The 20,367-nt window shown below is 54.8% G+C and overlaps 1 protein-coding gene across 1 annotated transcript in view; it reads left to right on the forward strand.

The window, feature by feature from the left end:
• Positions 1–4,878: 4,878 nt before the first annotated feature.
• Pmepa1 (prostate transmembrane protein, androgen induced 1) overlaps positions 4,879–20,367 on the forward strand; it is a 51,363-nt gene continuing 35,874 nt past the window's right edge. The window contains exon 1 of the mRNA XM_041641747.1: positions 4,879–5,420. Coding sequence (XP_041497681.1) covers positions 5,318–5,420 — 103 coding nt within the window. The 5' untranslated portion in view covers positions 4,879–5,317. The remainder of the gene's footprint in view (positions 5,421–20,367) is intronic.

The raw sequence follows: 20,367 nt of genomic DNA on the forward strand, positions 1-20,367 counted from the left end.
CTGAATACCCAGGAAGGGAGTGGTGGCCAGTGGAAAGAGGGCAGGGCTAGCCCCAGGCAGTCTTCTCCAGCAGGCCCCTTATTGGAGGAGCCACAACTTTCCAGTGTAGGACCATAGGCAGCCAGGGGGCACCAGGAAGAAGTTGCCAGCCTACACCAAACCCAGCCATCTCCTACTCATCCTCATCTGGCAGACAGCTTGGACCTGGCATCTGCGCAAGGCTGGCCACAGGAGCTGAGATCCCTTGCTCAAAAATTATGAATGCTCGCACGGTTTGAGACAACACTGAACAGCAGAGCGAAGAACTGAGTCCGAGGCCTTTGGGGTGAGCCTGGTGTCTAAGAAGGGTGTGTGTGTGGAGCCTGGACAAGGAGCCTGCACCCCGGCTAGCTTCATGCTTTGACTGAGAGCAAAGCAAAGCCCCTTTGCAGCCAGGGCAAGCCCTTTTCTCTCTGAATGTTCTTTTCGAGCAGATCCAGGCCAGGGGTAGGGCACAGGGCCATGTCCTCTGGAGTCCCTGAAAGGCCTGTCCCAGCAGTTGCCCGGGGACACAGACCCATTTCACAATCCCGTGACTGAAGCTGGGTTGGGAAATAGATCCCAAACTCCAGACTTTCTGAGACCAAGAGGGCCCTTAGCTCCCATAGGATCCACAGCACTTCCTGCCCCCCCCCAACCCGGCACTCATACCAGCTCCCACCTTCCCAGAAAGGCTGCCCCAACTTCCTGGCCGCTGTCTTTCTGCTGTCTGATCTTCCAGCGTGTCTCTCTGAGTTACCACCAGATTCGTGTTCACACATGTACAGTCTGGTCTGTCACCTCCAAGAATATTCAGCTCAGAAGGGCCAAGGCCCAGGACAGACCAGTTCCCACCTTTCCACACACGAGCCTCTTCTCTGGGCTGTGGCCCCAGCTTAGTTAGCTCCTGTGTCTGAGGTTCCAGCGTGGCTGGCTTTTCAGCTCTAAGCCAGTGGGCTCACAGAGCTGGCGGCACAGAGCTGGCAGCCAGTCATTTGCCTGAAGAACAAATAAACAAGTCAGGCATGATGGCACAGTTACTCAGGAGTCTGAGGCAGGAGGACTGCAAATTCAATGCCAGCCAGGACAACTTAGACCATGTCTCAATCAATCAATCAAACAAAAAGATAGGTATGGATGTGGCTCAGGTATCACACCTGCCTAGCATGGAAAGGGCTCTAGAATCAACCCCAGGTACCTGACAAAGGGAAAGGAGCCAGAGCTGATGTGGTGGGGGGACTCCCTCAGCTTGGTAGTGAGGAACACATCACTCTTGGCACAAAGAGTGCCCCCACCTCCACTCTGTACCACCTCGACCCTGCCCCATTCCCTCTGGGCAGAATGGCCCACCTTGACAGCTACCCCTGCCTCTCACAGACAAATTCTCAGCACATTTAGGGACACCCGGGTCAGCCAATAAAAAGCACAGACATCCAGGTAACTGTGACCTTCGGCCGAGACTCACACTTTAGTGCGGGTACGTCCCAGATACTTTGTGAGATTACATTCGTCCGCACATGCTTTACCTGAAATACAGACTTAATCGCCTGTCCTAGATTTTCTCCAGCAGCCCTCACACCCAAAGGCTACCACAAACGCGGGTGGTGCAGTCAATGCTCCTTTTGGAGAAGTTTGTCTGCCTTAGCCAGGGGCCTGTCCATAGCAAGCCATCAGTCTGTGGGCCTGTGAAAAGGACTCGAATGACAGCAGTTTCCCCTCTCCTTGAGGGGTGCCCAGAGGATTCAAGGGGTAATAATTGTCGTGCCCCTAACCCCAATCCCTACCCACACCCTTTCAAGACTCTGAACTCCTTCCTCCCCCATTATGATCTGGCCACATTCTGGTGCCATGGGCTGCTCCATTTTGCAGAGGAGGAAACCACAGTCGGAGAGTTGAAGGGACTCAACTGAGGTCACACAGCCACGTCCACTCAATCTTTGAGCGTCTGTTCCAACAATCAGACACCACGAAGCCAACCAGACTCAAGTGATGGGTCAACGCGGTAGGGTCACACTGCAGCGCCCAGTAAATGGTGGCCAAAGCTGTCACCACAGAGGGAACGAGGGGAGGCGAGCGCAGTGGAAAGTCTGGTTGCTTTTCCATTCACTGAATTAACTGGTTGTTTTTACCCGCTGTCATTCAGCCTCCACGTGTGACTGGAGAGCTGGCTCAGTGGTTTGCAGCGTGCACCACTCCTCTAGAAGATCTGAGCTTGGTTTCCAGCACCCACCAAACAGCTTACAGCAACTCCAGCTGCAGAAGATCCCATGTGTTCTTCTGGATGCACCAGGTACCCCCATACACTTGGCGAGACCAGTGAGATTACTCAGTGTGTAAAGGAACTGGCTGCCAAGTCTGAGAACCTGGGTTCAATTCCTGGGACCCACATGGAAGGATAATCAACTTCTGCAAATTATCCTCTGACCTCCCCATGTGTGTTACACACACACACACACACACACACATAAGTAAAAATCAAATTTAAATTTAATTCTTATTTCTGATACAACCAATGGTCAAGACATTTCCCATGGATGGACAAGCCGATCCCCTGCAAGAAGATGTCTGCACAACAGGAGCTACTGCTGAAATCCTTTGCCAAGGTCTCAAGCTTCGGTGGAGTTTGTTGTTTGTTGATTGAATTACTGAGGGAGGGTGTAGTTAGCAGTCTGATTGACCTTACAAAGAACACCTTTTGCTCATATAAAAGGTAGCCTGCGCCGGGCGGTGGTGGCGCACGCCTTTAATCCCAGCACTCGGGAGGCAGAGGCAGGCGGATCTCTGTGAGTTCGAGACCAGCCTGGTCTACAAGAGCTAGTTCCAGGACAGGCTCCAAAAACCACAGAGAAACCCTGTCTCAAAAAACCAAAAAAAAAAAAAAAAAAGGTAGCCTGCCAAGGCTGATATTCCATACCCTCCGCCCCCCCTCCCACACAACTTGTAGAAACTTTTATGCAAAGGAATTCAAATCTTTAAATCTTTCCAATTTATAAAAATTTTACGTAACACCTTTTGTGTTTAAAAAACACTCCCCCCTTCTTAGAACTGGCCGATCCCTCTTCTTTTCTTTGCCAAGATTCTTTAAAAACTATTCAGTATCAAAAGACTACAAGGTTGGACCTCACCTGTGTTAGAATAAGAAGCAAGTGAACACCCTGTCCCAGTCTGGGTCACGGCCAAACGTTTTCTGTGGAAAAAAAAAATTGTCTTGGGAGTTACTTTCATTTTGTTCTTGGTGCAACTGGGACTTACTCAGTTCGGATAGCTGAAGTGAGCAGGCCCGGGGTGGCCTCACCACCCAGCCCACCTTCTCAGTACCCTCCCAGACAACATTCATGAGAACTTCCCCTTCAGTTTGCAGGGGTCAGATTTCAGCCAGACCTTCTCATGCCAGAGACCTGCTGGGGAAATCACTGGTGCTGGGCCCTGGCCCCTGCCCGGAAATGATGGTACCTGTAAGACTGAGTTGTAGCTAGAGCAATCCTCCCAGATGACCTGGGTTTGGTTCCCAGCACTCACATGGTGGCTCACAACCATCTGTAACTCCAGTTCCAGGGGATCAATCAGTCCACCGCGGGTTGCAGTGTATAGTGTATATATATAAACAAAAATTCATACATATATAAATACCAAGATTGAGCTACTCTTTCAAACAAATGGGCTGGAGCATCTTGGAATCTCCCTGGGGCAGGATGGGGCTCCAGGGTGAATCCTCCAGGAAAGTCCCTAAAGGTAGGGAGGAGAACCCGCTTCCTGTGCTGCTCTGCAAACTCTAGACTATTCTCTCAGCTCCACCTTCTCCTCCTCCATCCAGTCTATTAAAAATAAAATAACAAGAACTCTTAAAAGCTTCCCCCTACCCCAAGAGAAAGGACCACGGCCTGCAGAGGGGCACCTGTCCCGGTACCCCTCACCTCCAGCTTGGACAGAAGTCAGGTTCCAACTTCCTGCACCCTCCTCAACCTGAGCTTCGCTGACCACTTTCCCCGGCTGTAAAATGGACCCTAATCAAATATTTTGCCTCCCCAAGTTGCTACAGTGTGACGTTACTCTCTGTAGGTGCACCACAGAGCTGGTGTAAGTTAGGAAGGGATCAAAGAGGCACACTTCACTTTTGAGGCTGGAGTTGCGCTAGGGATGGGAGGCCTCTTACGTAATAGTTTAATATCTTTGTAGCCGGAGCATGGGTTCCCATAGCTCTCGAGTAATTAATTAAGACTTAATGAACAAAAAGCACACTCCCGTGACCCCCTTTTACACTCTGAGCCTAGCCAGCCGGTGGGGGCAAGCTTGGGGCAGCAGATAGAGAGTGTGTAACTCTTGGGTGCCCCATGACAGTGACCCCCCCCCCTCCTTGCCTGGGCACTAATTTACAAGAGCAGGCCCTGAGGGCGCAATCCGGGGCGTGTCTACAGGAGCCCCAGTCTATCCCAAACCCTGTTAAAGTGCCAGGGCGCGAGGAAGGGGGGTAGAGGGGTGGCGGGAGGGGTCTGGAGCCTCGTGTGGCTGCAGAATCTCCTGAGAAATCTGACTAACGGTGGTCTTTATCCGGGGGCTCATTAGGCTCTTATTTCCATGCATTGAACCCCCCAAGGGTTCAGTTCTCGGGAGCCTCCCAAAAGCCCAGGTGGAGGACCCCAGGGACAGGAGTTGGGCGGGGTGAGAATACTGTAACTGCTTGAGTCTTGCTTTGGGTACGGCCGCCGCAGGCCTGGGAACCCCCGGGGACCTGACCGGGGGTGATTCCCGAGGGCGCCGGGTCTAGAAACGCGGGCGCCGGGTCTACGCGGGCACGGGGCTCGGGCCCTTTAAGAGCCCGCCCCGTGCGCGGCGGGCCCGCCCCCCGGGCCGAGGAGGGTGCGGGGGCCGTCGGCGGGGATTGGCGCAGCGCGCGCCCCCTCCGCGGCCCCCGCGCGGTGGGAACCGGCAGCCCCGTCTAGCGCTGACGTCAGACCGTCTGCCTGCCTCCGACCGCGGGCGCGCGGCGCAACCCGATCTCCTTGGACTTGAATGAGGAGCGGGCGGCGGCGCTCGGCTGCGGATCGGCCGGCGCGCAGGCTGAGCCCGGCGGCTCCGCGCCCCGGCCGCCCGCCCGTGCCCCGCACGCCGCCCGCGGCCACGGCCCGCCGACCCGGGATTCCCGCTCGGCGGCCGGGGGACCCAGCTCGCCCCGGGGACCTCGGCGGCGCCCCGAGCCCGCGCAGCGCCGGGCGCTGTATGCAGGGCCCGAGCCCCGTGCGCCGGCCGGAGCCGCCCCCGCGTCCCGCGCCTCGCGCCCCGCGCCGCCCGTGACCACTTGATGGGGGTCAACGGCACCGCCGCCGCCGCCGCCGCCGCCGGGCAGCCCAATGTCTCCTGCGCGTGCAACTGCCAGCGCTCTTTGTTCCCCAGCATGGAGATCAGTGAGTGAGCCCCTTTCCCCCCCGGGACAGCCTCGTGGGATCCCCGGCCCGGGACGTCGCGATCGCGTGGGATCTCGGGAGCCGCGCGCCTGCTTCACCCAGGCTTCCCAGCTGCGTCCGCCGCGCCCGGGGCGCGCCCTCCCGAAGGCTCGCGGCAGCTGGCGGCCGGCCTGGCTTTGTCCCGCGGCGCTGCGAGCCTGGCACGGTCCCCGCCGCGCGCGCCCCGCCCGGTCCGACTCGGACCCGGGGCTCGGCGGGGACGTCGCGCCGCGCGGGAGGGCCAGGCGGACCGTGCCGGGGAAGTTTCCATTCCGTTTTCCCCAGGGGCCGAGGCGATGGAGCAATTAGGCTCTTTATCAACTTTGGGCGGGGGGAGCGGGCGGGGGAAACACTGTCTGGCCCGGGAGGTGTCTGGGGTTCCTGGCGTGTGTCTGGAGTGGCCGTGGTGATATGTAACCGGTTTCCGTGCGTCTGTGGAGTGCGCTGGTCGGTCTGTCTGAGTCTCGGCGCGTCTCTGGATGTCTGTGGATTTGAGTCGCGATCTGTGCCGGTGTGTGAGTCTGAGTGCCCTGCATCACTGGGTGTCTGATTTGGTGTGCGCGTATGGCCGGGGTCAGTGTGGTCCGAATCCAGCCAAATCTGCGGACCGTCTGTGTCCAGGTGTCTGAATCCAAGACTTGGAGCTGGTGCGTCTAGCCCACCGCGTATCCCCAGTGTGTGTCATTGTGAATGTCTGTCCCGGACTCCTATAAATAGCCTGTCTGGACTGCTTGGCTTACTCTGGCTGGGATGGTGGTTACAAATGAGTCAAAGTTTTGGGGCTGTTTGTGTTGGGATCTTCTTCGAGATGGTAGACCGAGGGTGGTGAGTGCCTTGCTTGAGCCTCCGGCCCGTTGTCAACATCCTGAACCACCAGAAGTTGAGATTAGGAAGCATCTACTTCCTTCTGTGACCCACCCAGGTGGCTGTTGAGTTGGTTAAAGAATTGAGACTTCACCCGTTGCCATCTGCCATCTAATCTGCACTCTTCCCCTAACTCGCTTTTTGGGGGGGGGGGCACCTTTTGTTTCTCTGTTTAGTTTCCCCCGTCTTACCCCAAAGCATTTTAGGCAAAAGGGCACCCAGCCTTTCCCTAACCCAGACATCCTTCCTCTAGTGGAGCCCAGGGGCAACTGCTACAGAACAGGGCAGTCTCTAGGTGACTCATGAGCTGGTTTCGCAGGCAGCTGCTACAGTTTGTGCACCCCCACCCCAACCCCCAGAATGTACAGTAAAGCACAAGGGGTAAAAATAACCTACGACAAGCCCCACTTGGGCAGGGGAAGCAGGCTTGGGTCCTCATGCCACCCCTGACTCACCGTCTCCCAGTCTGGAATCGAAAGCTCTGGGGTACCCGACTTCTCCCCAGCAGCCTTGTGCTGCCCCAAGCCTGGAGGTGTCAGGAGAACCTGCCAAGAGCCAGTGTTTGCGGTCTTCTTTTGGCGTCAAACCCTATTGCTTCCCAGGAGCCCGTGGGATCTCGGGAGGTTCATGAAATCACCGGGATATTATTAAAAATAAGTCCACACATGTCTGGTAAGAGGCCGACCGCAGCTCCGGGGATTTGTCTTCCCACAAAAGTGAGGGACCCACTTCAGGAGACACCACATTCCGAAGTCTAGGCACAGTAGGACACTGTGGTCTTTTCCGTGTTCCTAGATTTTGAAAAACCAACAAAGCACATCATTCTTAATCTCGTCCCTTCATTGAATCAATCGTAGTGTGAGCAGAATGCTGTCTAGCCTGACAACCCATGTTCAGTCCCCTGGAACCCACATGCTGAAAGGCTAGAATGGACTTATAATTGTCCCAAATAATGTCTTGGTTGAGACCAAGATGGCTTGAAACTCTTGGTGATACCCCGTGTTCTCCCCCACCTATAGGGTTAATGTCTGGAAATCCCCCACCATCCACCTGGGTTGGTTCAGGACTGTCCCCACATTGTGTCCGAACAGTCTACTTCTTACTAAAAGAGAGAGTAAAACAGGGAGGGGCTCACTTTAATAAAAGTCTGGTTTGAGGAAGCCCTAAGGCCTGGTGTTTCCTGGAAGCTCTTGCCGGGCAGGAACAGGAAGGCTGTTTTCCTTAGCAGGATGGAAGTTCGTTCTTGCAAGGACACTGGTTCAGAAGAGAGTTTTAAGCCTTCCTGGGTCTCAGTTTCCTCATTGGAAGAGTGCACCCTACCTCTGAAGCCTAACCTACAGCCTTTGATCCCTGTTCTCCAGCAGAGGCTTTGGTGCTGGGGCTTCTCCCCAGCCCCCTTGCTGGTCTATTCTCCCACGTGTTCTTCAGGCCTCCTGTGTTTCAGACCCGGGAGGGGCTGAGTGAGCTTGGAGTCCTTGTGTTTCAGGTAGAGAGATGAGGAAAACCAAGGTAGGACGCCTGACTTAAGGGCCCCCCAATCCATCCCCGTCCTTGATCGGAGTCATTTTTCTTGGACCCCCATGTGCTGCTCCCTGAATTTGGTGGCAGAGGAGACCCACCTGCAACAGTTCTTTGGGAACCAACCTGAGCCCACAGCTTTGAGAAACCCACTCCTTACCCCGCGTACACATTTTTCTCTGCACTTTCCGCCTCTTTCCAGAACTACCGTATCTCAGAGTGGAACCCCTGACTTTGAACTCCTGCTTTCCCTGTGACTTCCAAGAGTACTTCCTGGACTGACCGGGTGCTGGGGTCCCTCAGTCCTGGCTGTTTGGCTTTCATTTTAGCAGGGCCCTGGGTCCTATGCAGGAGCAGCTCAGTTGTTAATACCACTGTCTGGTCAGGGTCCTTAAGCCACTGATCCCTTCCTTCCCCAGCCCTAATTCAAACCATTTCAGGGCTGGAAAGATAGCTCAGTGGTTAAAGTGATTTCCAGGGCACACCAAAGGTTGGTGACACACACTTGTAACCCCCGTGCTGGGGAGGTGGAGGCCCGAGTGTTTGCTGGACAGCCAGTCTAGCACAGTAGTCCAGGCCAGTGAGTTACCCCGTCTCAAAACATAAGGTGGAGGTCTGCAGTATGGCTCAGCAGGTAAGGGCAATTGCTGCCAAGACAGATGATCTGAGTTCAAGCCCAGGACTCCAGAGATATATGTGCACTTACACACCCACACACACAAGCCTGTACACACATATGCACGGGCACGCTCACATTTGAAATAAATACATAAATATCTGAAAACATTTTTTAAGTGAGGTGAACAGCGCTTGAGGCCCAGCACTGGGCGTTCTTCTCTGGCCTCCGCAGGCATGCGCCCCTTTACGTAAATGCTCTCACATAAACACGTACCCCCCTCCATCCCCTACCCGCACACCATCCTGAACCCTTAGCCACTCAGATCATCCAGCTGTCCCTCTTTTGGCTTGTCTGGTGCACACCACTCATGTTTAACACTGTTTGAATCCGGGGTGACTCAGCCTCCAGACTGGACCAGATAACTTGGCTGGGAGAGAGATGACTGGCCCGTGCAGGTGGCCTCTACCCACCAGATGCCAGTACCCCTCTCTCTCCTAGTTGTGACACATGGTCTCCAGCCATCTGCAGATGCCCTGCTGGGAACCACTTCTGGTTTCAGCAGAGACACTTGGGTGCTGGAGAGGGACCTTCCGGAAATCAGCCATTTGTCCTTGAAGTTGACACCTGCCCCTCCACTCATCCGCTCGGCTTTGGGGGCGCTCATTGTGTATATACCACAGGGGAAGGAGATGGCTTAAGCCGGTGTTTGATGAAGGGTTTGGCTCCAGGACAGGAGGGTGTTTCTGGGTCCAGGGTGAATGGTGCACATGGGCCAGCAACTGTTTCCCTCGTGGGCTTCTGCGCCGGGACTTCTAACCCACAGATTTCCTGCTGTCTGGGTTGTAGGTCATTAGGCAGCCAGGGAGCAGCGTGTTGTGACTGTCGTTGGAGCAGACGGGCCAGACTAGTGTCTTGTGAAGGTGCACTGCTGGGGATGATCTCACACGTGGGCACGGGCTTGCACGCCGCTCCTGCCCCTTGCTGCCTTCCCTCCCAGTTAGGGGGACAGCAAGGAAGTCCCCTCTCCCAAAAAGTTGCATTTTTTTTTGCTATCCTTGTAAAGAAGAGAGCAAGGTGGGGTTACGGGGGGAGGGGGGGTGGTTAAACCCAAAAAGAGAGGTTGACAGCAGCCAGGGGCTTCGGGAGAGGGAGAGGCTGGCAAAAGCTGACTCGGTGGCCCAGGCAACCGATTATTTAAAAGTAAGGAAATAATGTCAAAGCAGACTGCCGTGTGGTGTGGCCTTCTCTCTTGGGGTGCCGCCGTCCACGGGCAGGCCCGGGAGGCTGAGTCCCTCCCCACAACATCAGCTTCTTTGACGATGCCCAAGCTGAGAGCAGGGGGTCAAAGCCTCCAATTTGCTTTCTGAAAGTCATACATAACACAGGCACGGCCCACGCGCTTATAGAGCTGCGTGTCTACACGTCTGCTCTCTGTGTGTCCCAGGGAAGCCTGAAGAAGCTACCGGGGTGCCCCCCATCCCTGGATGGTGCTTTCAGAGGCCAGCACCGTCAGCCTGTGGTGCACTCCCTCGGGCCACTGTGGGTTGGAAGTGTGGTTCAGTGGTAAGAGCACTGGTCTGCTGTGTGAGGGGCTATGGGTTCCATCTCCAGCACTACAGAACAAATACATAATTAACTGGAAGGTTTCCCCTTCCTCTAAGCCCACCAGTACCGCATGCACGTGTCCATGCGGACTAGACCTTTCGTTTACAGAGGGCCTGGGTGGCGAAATGTCGGTGTCAAACTCCTAGATAGATTGAGGGGTTGATTCTTTTCTGGGCTGAGGGTGGAACCCACGACCTTGCTAGACAAACCACTGCCTCTGCTGCTCCTGGGTTCTAATGCCGGCAGCTTTTATTTTATTTCTTCTCTCACCAAGAAAACCTACAAATTCCCCCCCACCACCACCACACACACAGACATAGTCTACCATTGAGTGACCTCTCCTGCAGAGTGGCCAAGGATCAGAGGGACAGAGAAGCCCAGCTGTTGCATGCTGCCTTGCCGTCTGTCATGTGCTCCAACACAATGTGTCACACAACCCCTCTGCACTGAAATGGGGCAAGGATCTGGAGATCCTTGTCTGGCACGGTGGCCTCTTCTGAGGTAGGGGTGGTGGTGGGCTCCGATTAGCTGTGACTGTTTTGCCCTGTCCTCTGATGGTCGCAACCTGGCACTCTGCCAAGGGCAGGTTTCCCCATCCCCAGACCAGCTGGGAATGTTGGAATCCGCAGGCCCACCTGGGATGCTGACCTTGAATGTGGGTAATTGAATATTGCTGTCACTATCCTGTCTTTGCCAGGCCCACCGCAGAGCTAGCGGGAACCCCCAGCATGCCTGCCCTGGTGCAGGAGGCCCAGACAGTGTCTCAGGACTTGCCAGCAGGGGTCTCTTAATCCCGGCAGCTTTGGGGCCAGGGCAGAGGCAGTGGGAAGGCATAAACTTGAGCCGTGAAATCAACGCTGCCCTGTGACATCCAGATACCCACTGGGTCCAGTTCATAAGACTGGTGTCTAGGGGTCGGTAAGAGGCCCACAGTTTGGGAAGTTAGGGTTCGCGCTTAGCTTCAGTTACAAAGGCCTGCTCTTCAGTGTGAGGAATAGGGCCTCTGTTCTAGTTCTCCCTGCCTTCTTCCCAAAGTGGGCTGCGCCTCTCTAGGAAGCCATGGCAACCCAGAGCGCTGACAGTCTCATCTCCCCATCCGATGATGCTACAAAGCCAAACCCTGACACCTTGAGTGGGGGTGGGGTGGGGGTCTTGCCAGGGTCTTGTCAGTCACTGGCAGAAGCCACTTTCACCAGGCTGAGGAAAATTCCCAGGGCTGCTTGGCTCATAGCATGGCTCCAGCACCATGGGCGGAGGTGGGGGGTGGTGGAACCTGCAAAAGTTTGGGGCGTCAGCTCTCTGGGAGCTGCAGAATGGCTTCCCTCTGTTCCCAGGGTGACTGGTAGATGTTTACTTCCTTTCGCTGGTTGGATCTGGAGAGATTTTTGCGTGCCAGGTACTAGTGACGAATTTTTCCCTCCCTCGGTCTTACAAACAACCCCGTGAGAGAGCTATTGTTACCACCAATCTACAGGTAGAAGAACGGGATCTGAGATCTGAGAGGAGAAGCTGAGCATTTGTCCCAGGTCACACAGCTGGGATCTGATGCTCAGCTGAGCCTCCAAACCAGGTCCCAGATAGTCTCTACACGTATTCCGCCTCCCACACCACACTCAGTGCTCTTCGCAAGATTTCCCGTTGTAGGGGTTCGTTAGCCGTAAGATTGTAGGCCCCTGTTGTATTGTCTGTTGGTCAGTCAGCTGCCACTGTAAGCTGCTAGGGCCATTTCCCTTGGCCAGGCCTCAAGGTCCCTGGAAATGAGTTTGCCCCTTGGGCTGTGTGGGGAGCTGGAGTCTTTGCTAGGACACCAGCGCCAGCCAGCGTGTTACCGCTGAGTTTGACACAGGACTGACGGATGTCCCCAGAGAGCACAGAACGCCTTCTGGCATTTAATAGCATTTGCCCCATGCTTGTGCCCCGTGTCATTCAGGTGTTGTGACAATTGGGAACGGCACAACAGCTGTAGAATATTCCATAGACGATCCCAGCAGGAAGGCATAGCCAGATCCAGGGCCGAGGAAATTGGGAAAGTCCTCACTGGGCTCCAGGTCCCCTCTCTTTGAACCTTCACACCTGACCTGGTGGTCACTTGATGTCTGTACAGTAGCCTTTTTGTGTCTATGTTGCCAGTCACCAATCTCAGAGAGGCTGTGGCCTGTGTCTGTTGGTTGTCATGCTCCCCCAGCCTGATGGGTGCCTCAGGAGCATTGGTTAGGCCAGGAAGTGGGCAGGGTAGGAGGATGTGCAGGTGACAGTCTTGAAATGGCAGATGCTGGGGTCTGTTCATGATACCCATCACCCCAAATAGACACTGATTCCTACTGGGGCCAGGAGAGCCTGTGTTGGCTCCTGAAGTTTCTAGGAGCTGCAGCGTTCATTCCTGCCTGTTTGAATAAGCAGGCTTCCAAAATATTCCAGGCAGATCAGGATGTGGTCAAGGCACCGGCGTTGAAGAACTTTAGTTCTGAGGCAAACACAAGAGAGATCCTTCCTGTGTCTCCACTTAGCCCTCTGTAAAATGGAGCGAGGTGTGACGTCTGCTTTGTGCTCCCCGGCACAGATTATCCCTAACGCTCGGAAGTTCCTAGTCTTTGGGGCAGGAAGCTGTACCTTCCTCCTACCCACCAACTCAGAGATTTCAGAGCCGATTCAAGGTGCAGGAAATCAGCAGGCGAGCCTCCCCACCACAACCCAGATGTGTCCTTAACCAGCCCCGTTGCTGCAGTCCTACTAAGGTTCCAGAACGACAAAAATACAATACCATCTCCTACACGAAGATGCTGGGAGAGGACCTGGAGAGCTGCTGACCTGCTAGGCCCGGGAGGGAGGAGTTGGTTCCTGCATAGCGTGGCTGGACTTAAGTTTTGGAGCTGGGTCTGGCGGCTTACACCTTTAATCCCAGCACTCAGGAGACAGAGGCCATTGGATCCCTGAGAGTTTGAGGGAAGTTTTGGGTTGTTGGGACTTACTCAAGGGGTTAGATGGTGATCCCAAACACTAACATTGAGCTACATTCCCCAGCCCTTTAAAAAAAAGGAATTGTTTGTTTTTGAGACAATATCTCACTGAGTTGCCCAAGGCAGCCTTGTAGCCTTAGCCCCCTTAGTCCTGTCCCATCAGCCTTTGCGTTCTCATAGGTTATCTGTTTCTCACAAAGGCAGGAACAGGCCTCTTCATTTCCTCTGTCACTGGAGGAACTGTCGGCATCTGACCCCCTTCCTCCCCTCGATAGTAGTACTGGATTCCCCAGGGATGGACAGGCGCAGCCCAGATCTGGAGAGTCACGTGTCTGGGGTTTGGAGAAACTGCTACATCTTGCCCGTCCCTAAAACATATACTCGTGGTGGCAGTAGGCCATACTTAGCCCCGCTGAACAGGTAGGACTCTGATCAATACTGGTACAGAGCCGGGCAACAGGCAGATAACCAGCGGGAGGGAGAGCGTGTGGATTTGTGCTGGACACCAGTTTTCCCACGGCTGACAGGAGCATGGGGCAGTGTTCTGTAAAGGGACATGTGAGGGTCTGCCTGTGGCCGCTGTCTCCTCTCCTGCTACCAATAGTTTCTCATTTAGATGGTCCCTAAAGGATCCAGGAGCTAAGGTGTTCATCCTTGACTTTAAGAGTTCACGGTAGAAGTGACGATCCAGACACGGGTTTGTGTGGGCGTCTAGGTTCAACGCTGTACAGACACACAGGTGTGGAAATCCAAGGACGCACATGGGGAAGTCTGTTCTCACCTCATACCCTGTGGTCCCGAGGGGTTGAACTCAGGGCATTAAGGCTTGGTGGCAAGCAGCCCCTTAACCAGCTGAGCCGTCTGACTGGCGCTCACAATGGCTTTCCTTCCTGTCTGTAACATAGTCCCAAATGCATTATAGTGGATATACGTAAACATGTAATGTTGTGTGTTTAAATTTCCCACGGGGTGGGGGGGGGTCGGTCTATGAAATCCTTTGCTTCGGCTCAAATTGCCTTAAGCTTTGGACGGTTAAAGCCAGTTTCCTGGCTGTCCTAGGCAGAAGAGTAGTGGAAAGCCACATCTGGGTTTTTTGTTGTTGTTGTTGTTGTTAGCAAATTTGGGCAAGACAACCTGTCCTTCCCGAGAGGTCTTCCAGCCCCAGTGGTCCTGGCTTACCTGTTCACCCCCTCCACCAAGACTAGGCTCCAGGAGGAGCACCCTGGGCCCACTTGCTTCCGGTCCCTCAAAGCACCATCCGGGCCACCGTGTCCCACAGGACCGAGCTCTCCTGCAGTCTCCAGCCTGGAAGTCTTTGGTACAGCCCTCTTGCCTTGCCGTGTGTAGCTCCTGCTGCTGGGCGAGCTGCCTGTTTCCTGTGCTGAGCGATTAGAGAAGCCATCCGTTAGGCGAGAGGTGAGAGGTCAATGAGAGGCCGTGGGGTGCCAGTGTCAGTGCCAGGTGGGACTGTGCCTGGGAGCAGGAGACAGGTGGGCGGTACAATAGTTCTCTCAAATCAGGCCCCCCACCAGGGGACCGCAAGTCCACAGACTGCGAAAGCTTTTTGGTGCGGTTCCAACCCCAGCCCTTGAGTTGACTCTCGGGAGACCCCTTTTCTAATTTAGGACAGGCTCCACAATAGGAAGCGAACCTTTGATCTAAGCCTCCTGTGGGTGGTGGCTGAGATGGCGTGTTAGGGTTTGGTGGCTGCATGCTTAGCCTTCCAGCCAAAGAAGGGCAAGCAGTCTCTGAGTTTTTCCAGTATGTCTGGACTTGCTCAGACTCTGTACCGGAGCTCCTCCACACTCCAGGTGGCTGTCTGCTCACCTACAGAACTCAAGGTCAGAGGGTGAAAAGGGAGGGGGCTCCCCGAACCTGGAAGCCCCCAGGAATGCGCACGTGCGCTCCCATTTTGCAAGTCCCCGGCTCCCTGGTTGGTGAGCTTCGTCTGGTCACGGCTCTAATTGCCTTTCCACAAACAATTCAGCCGGTAATAATTCTGTGAACCTATGAATCAACTTTGCGCAAACACCTTGAGTAATTTCTTTGTTCTTTTCTTTCTACTTTGTAATTGGTGTCTGCAAAAGCCAAAGGTTTGGTCTTGTGGAAGGCGTGATTCATTTATTGGTGTCTGCGCCTCCTCCTTATCGTTCAGTCACTTGGGAGTGCAGTCACGGTGAGCCACTGGTGATTCACGCGGGGCCAAGCTCAGTGGCCCTGGGGTCACGGCCTTAGGAGGGAGCTGTTTCTCTAATCTATTTATGGGATTAGGAGGATATGAGGGGTGTCGGAACCGGGCTTTGAACATGGTCGTTGTCTTTGCAAGGACGGTGGAGACCCACTAAATGTGCTCTTGAGTGGGTCTGGCGCCCAGTACGGTCTGTGGAAGAAGTCACTACCCTGCCTGTCCCGTTTCTCTGATGATAATTATTAGATGTCTGCTGTGGCCGGTCCTTGCACAGCTGTCAGGCATGTGAACTTGCTTGCCGCGCGATTGCTGCCTAATTTTACTAGTTGCTTTGGGCTCTAGATTAAAATGGTCACTTTGGTCCCATCTAGGAGATAATTAGAGCTGTTTGCCACGTGGCCCAGAGGTGTAATTATACGGCCAGCTTCCCATGGCCCCGAATCGAGGCTCCAAGTATAAGTTCGGATCCAAGAGTTGATAATTACCTGCGTATTTCTCTCCCTATGTGATTTCTTTCCTGGCTGATTTCCTCTCCTGAATTCTGATGATTTCCCGCTGGGTCACCCACTCCATTATAGTATGCATTCCTGGCTCCGGTATTCTCAAGTTTGCAGCTCTCAGCCCAGGCCAGGCACAGAGCACGTCAGCAGGGTCTGTTCTGTTCTTGGCCTGGTAGTGCGAGACTTGCTGGTGACTTTATTGGTCTGCTTTGTGACTCTTTCAAAGTATAGATCGGGACTGTCTAGTACCTGCCATTCGATTAAGTACTCCACTTGCTGCTCCTGGCAGACATTGCTAATCAATCATAGCATCCTCTCACTGGGCTGAGATCCTTACACCAGTGGTTGTCCTGGTGTGCTCTCGAGTGTGTTTGAGCAGTGATGTCACTGACATTCTAGGATGCACAGCCGTGGAGGCCACAGAGTCCTGGCAGGGAGGGGGATTGCTCCCTCTAGAAGCCACCAGGCCCTTCGACCGGCCCCTTGTTGCCCTCCTTGTCACTGTTGTTGCTTAACAACTCGCAGGCTGTCTTGCCGAATCCCTCCCTGCAGGTGGCATACCCTACTTTCAGCTCTCTAGTCCTCCAGACCCCTGCTGTAAGTGAGAGACCTGGAGTAAGATCCCACTGAGTGCAACAATCGCCTGATAACACTTTGTTTGCCTTTCTTGAAAGCCGGCGTCTCACGCCAGAGTCCGCACAGAGGCTTCTGTTTCATCTTGCCTGCTTCTTGCACAGATGTCGAGTTCTACCCTTTACAGTCTAGAGAGACGCTTGAGGGCTTTGCTCTGGAATAGATTCAGATGCTGGGGGGGGGGAGGGGCTTCAAAAATAAGAGCGAGAAAGGGGAGACCCTGGAAGACGTCGTCAGGATTGAGGAAACAACCCTGGCTTCTCACAGCCCTGTCTGCTTGGAGGTTGATCTAGGCGCTCCCCCCACGGCGAGCAGTGGCTTTTTAAACCCTAGCCGTGGCAGATGCTCTCAGCACTTGGCACGCCCCACCTCATTAATCCTCATGGCAGCCTCAGTGCACACGAGGAGGAGGAGCCAAGTCGCTTGCTTGCCAGGGATCACTCAGCACAGAGTTGCAAGGCAGATTTGAACCTGGGCTGAGGGTTCCCGAAGCTGGGCTTGGCTTGCCCGGCAGAGCCAAGGTTTTAGAGCCACCTGTCGTGGTGTCAGGGGTGTGGTTGATTTGAGGCCTCTCTGTCCCTTTACCCTCTCAGCCTTTTCCAGATGGGTCTGTGTGTGATCCTTTTGGCTGGCTGGGAAAGCTCCCCGCCCCCCTCCCTTCCGCCGCACCCTTCTCTTGGAAGGGTCCCCGAGCCAGCGGGCAGTGATCCCTGTGGCTGGGAGCAGGAGAGAACAGGAACTGTCCAGTGTTGGGTTGTAACTGGAGGACGGGTCACTGTGACCCACAGGGTGCGAGGGACAAAGCGGAGAGGAGCAGCAGGCAGGGTGCTAGCAAGTCCATCCTGAAAGTTCAGAGCTGTGGCAGAAGCATGACCCGAGTCCACCCGAGTCCATGCTTTCCCTCTCTCCCATACTCCCCCCCCCCCCAACACACAACACACTTAGTTTCCTTCCCTCTCAGTATGAAGGCTCTAGCCTCCTCTGCCAGGTTTTCTCTCTCTCAAGGTCCCAATCCCACCTTCCTCTGCACCTGTCCTCAGAGGCCTGTGGGTCCCACAGTGCTACGCTCGTCAACTCTGACTCAGCCTCGTGACTTTGAGACCATGATGTTGCAGTATGAGTGACCCAGGGAGCAGCCACTTTGGACGGGCGGAAGGGCTGCAAGGGCCAGCCTGGGCCCTAGGGAATGAACTCAGTAGAATTCCCCATGAGAGACACTTTGCAGCCTGCCTCTGAGCCCCATGCCCGAGGCCAAGGCCTTCATCTCCACATCAGCCCGGGGGACTCACAAGGCAGAGCCTTGTAGTCACGGTGGATTTGGCTCCTCTGGGACTGTGGGACTCCGAAAGCCACTAGCAGCAGCCTGAAGCACCTCTGCCTGCACCCGCCTCACCTGGCCTGCATACCTTTGCAGGGAGTGAGGATGTGGGTGACCCCAGACAGGTGTGAGTCATGTCTTAAGGAAGCGGTTACTCAGAGGTGGTGAACTCAGAAACTGCTGTGCTCCCAGACAGCCTAGACCACAGGATGGAGCTAGCTATCTTGTGGGGGTTGGGCTGGGGCGTGGCTGTCCAAGGAACTCCGGAGAAGCGATTCTGACAGACTAAGATCCACCTTAGGAAAAGGCGGTATCACTGTGGCATGGCTCTCGGATCTCAGCTCATCACCTGTGGAATGGATGTGAAGGTCATTTGTCCCACCATCTGCAGGGCTGTGCAGACGGCGTGTAGCTTGTCCCCAATGGATGCGAGGTGCAGTGTCACATGCTACCCTTTGGGACACCTACATCCATTTTACAAATGGGGAGAAGGGCAGGAGGCTGCTGATTGGCTGGGCTGGCTCCAGAAACTTTCAGGTATCCGCCCTACCGAGAAAGTCCCCAGAGGCCTCCAGAGACAGGATAGCCTGGTCCCCTGGAGATGCTTTCCAGCCATATTGTCTACTCTTAACAGGCCCATGCTCGGGGTTCTGCTTGTTAGGTGTGGGCAAGGAAACATGGCCCACACAGTGCTGGCTTCGTGAGGCTCCATGTTTAAGGAAAACTTAGGAGTAAAAAGGAGTTGGATAGCTGGGCGTGCAGCTCAGTTGGTAGAACACTGGGAAAAAGAATCTAATTATGGGCAGGAACTGTAGCTAGCCTCACATGCTTGAAGCCCTGGGTAAACTGGGCGTGGCATAGGGTGCACCTCATATCCTAGCACAGGAGGGGCAGAAGGATTGATCAGGAGTTCAAAGTCGTCCTCTGCTACATAGGGGATTTGAGGCCAGCTTGGGCTACGTGAGACCCTGTCTCAAAGCAAAGCAAAACAACCAAGTAAACCCAAATTGGTTTTTTCCAGTTGGGAAATATTAAGCAATTTTAATTCCTTTAGTAGGATATTTGGAAATGGCAAACATTGGGAAGGCTGTGAGTGACATATGGGAGTCGTGTCCAGGATGCCAAGCCCCCCTCCTGGTCTTTTAGAAGCACCCACATGAAGCCTAACACGTGGGAGGCAGAGGCAGATAGGTCTCTGGTTCAAGGCCAATTGGGGCTACATAGGTAGACCCCCTCTGAAAACACCGCGCTTGGAGAAGCAGAGCTCCTCTTAGAAAGGAACCTTTGCTATTTGACCTTCTCCGGTCAGGTCACCCAGCCTTGTGAAAGTCAGGGTCACCAGGTCAGATCTCTGGGGAATGGCTGTGGTTGGCGTCTGTGCACCATGAAGGGGAGGGAGTTTAGTTGGCCCAGGCCAGAGCCCTACATGGGGCAGGGGGCTGGAGACCCGTGCAGATGTGGATGGTGTGGTACTTCCCTCACCTGCAGAAGGACAGCACAGGTAATTCCTACAGGTGCTTGGGGTCACTTTAGTCTCAGGATACAACAGCAGGCTTTCACTGTACCCATAGGATCCAGGGACTCCACCATGTGGTCTTACTGTAACATCCCCGGAAATGGGGCTGTGTAAGGTCCTCTCTCTGGAGTAGGAAAAAAAATCTCATGTCCACTGTGCTAGGGTCTGAGTGGCAAGTGTGACTGGCTGGCTAGCCTCCTTGAGCAAGGGGGGCCCATTGGGAAGAAGTAAAGCAGAGGTCTGCCTAGTCCCACTCTTCCGCCCCCCTTTCTGTGGGGACGGCATGACAGGTTCAGCCAGCCTAGACTTTTTCCCAGCCAGGCCTCAGATCCTGCACTCCAGTCCAGACCCAGGAGAGCACCCAGGCACCCCAGCCCTTGCGGGATAAGGAGGGAGTTCCCGCACTTCTCCACCTCCCTGCTCATCCTGCGCTGGCCTCCGACCTGACTACCTGTCTAGGAATTTTTATTGCAGCCCACGGGGGCACTGAGGCTGGCTGACTGGAATGCCAACACGCCTGGATCTGGCAGGCGTGGGGCCGACTTCAGATAGGCAGATGTTGGCTAAGGGCCCCTGGCTTGCTCCCAGGCCCATTGGGGGGGGGGGGGGGGGTATCCTGGGTGTGCTGCTCAGGGCATGTCTGGGGATTGTGGTGCTGCTTTGTGCTTTGATTTTTGTCTCGTGAATTCTGATTGCAGTTCCGTTTAACGACTTAGAGGAAGATGGTGATCTTGGAGCCTGAATACCTGGCCACCATAAGCTTTGAAATCCAACAGCAGCAGTTAGGAAGCCCTTGCGTTCCCGAGACACAACTGAGCATCATGTATTCAGGGGTGCCCTCCTACCAGGGAGGACACTCACGCTCGGGAGGTTCTTAGGTTATACCTTGTGCCTGGTAGGTGGCAGGGTCCCCACGGGCCGGCCCTAGCACCCTATCGTATTTGCAAGAGTGTGTTACGTACTTGGTCAGTGGACTCTCCCAGTTTGAATTGATGTTAGCTGTCAGTGTTGGTCCAGAACCTGCTGCTTGACAGAGGCCTTGAGCCTGGGTTCCAGAACAGGCCTTGTGTGTTCTGGTCCCTTTGAAGGGACGCCGGTGCTATCTGAAGGAGGCCAGGTGCAGGGGTCCCAGGCACCGGTGAGTTAATGAGAACCTGCTGCTCTCAAGAGCCAGGTACCCCCTGCTGAAG

The sequence above is a fragment of the Microtus oregoni genome, unplaced genomic scaffold, assembly GCF_018167655.1.
Source record: "Microtus oregoni isolate MIOR12 unplaced genomic scaffold, Mior012 000071F_ref0000514, whole genome shotgun sequence".
Classification (NCBI taxonomy): domain Eukaryota; kingdom Metazoa; phylum Chordata; class Mammalia; order Rodentia; family Cricetidae; genus Microtus; species Microtus oregoni.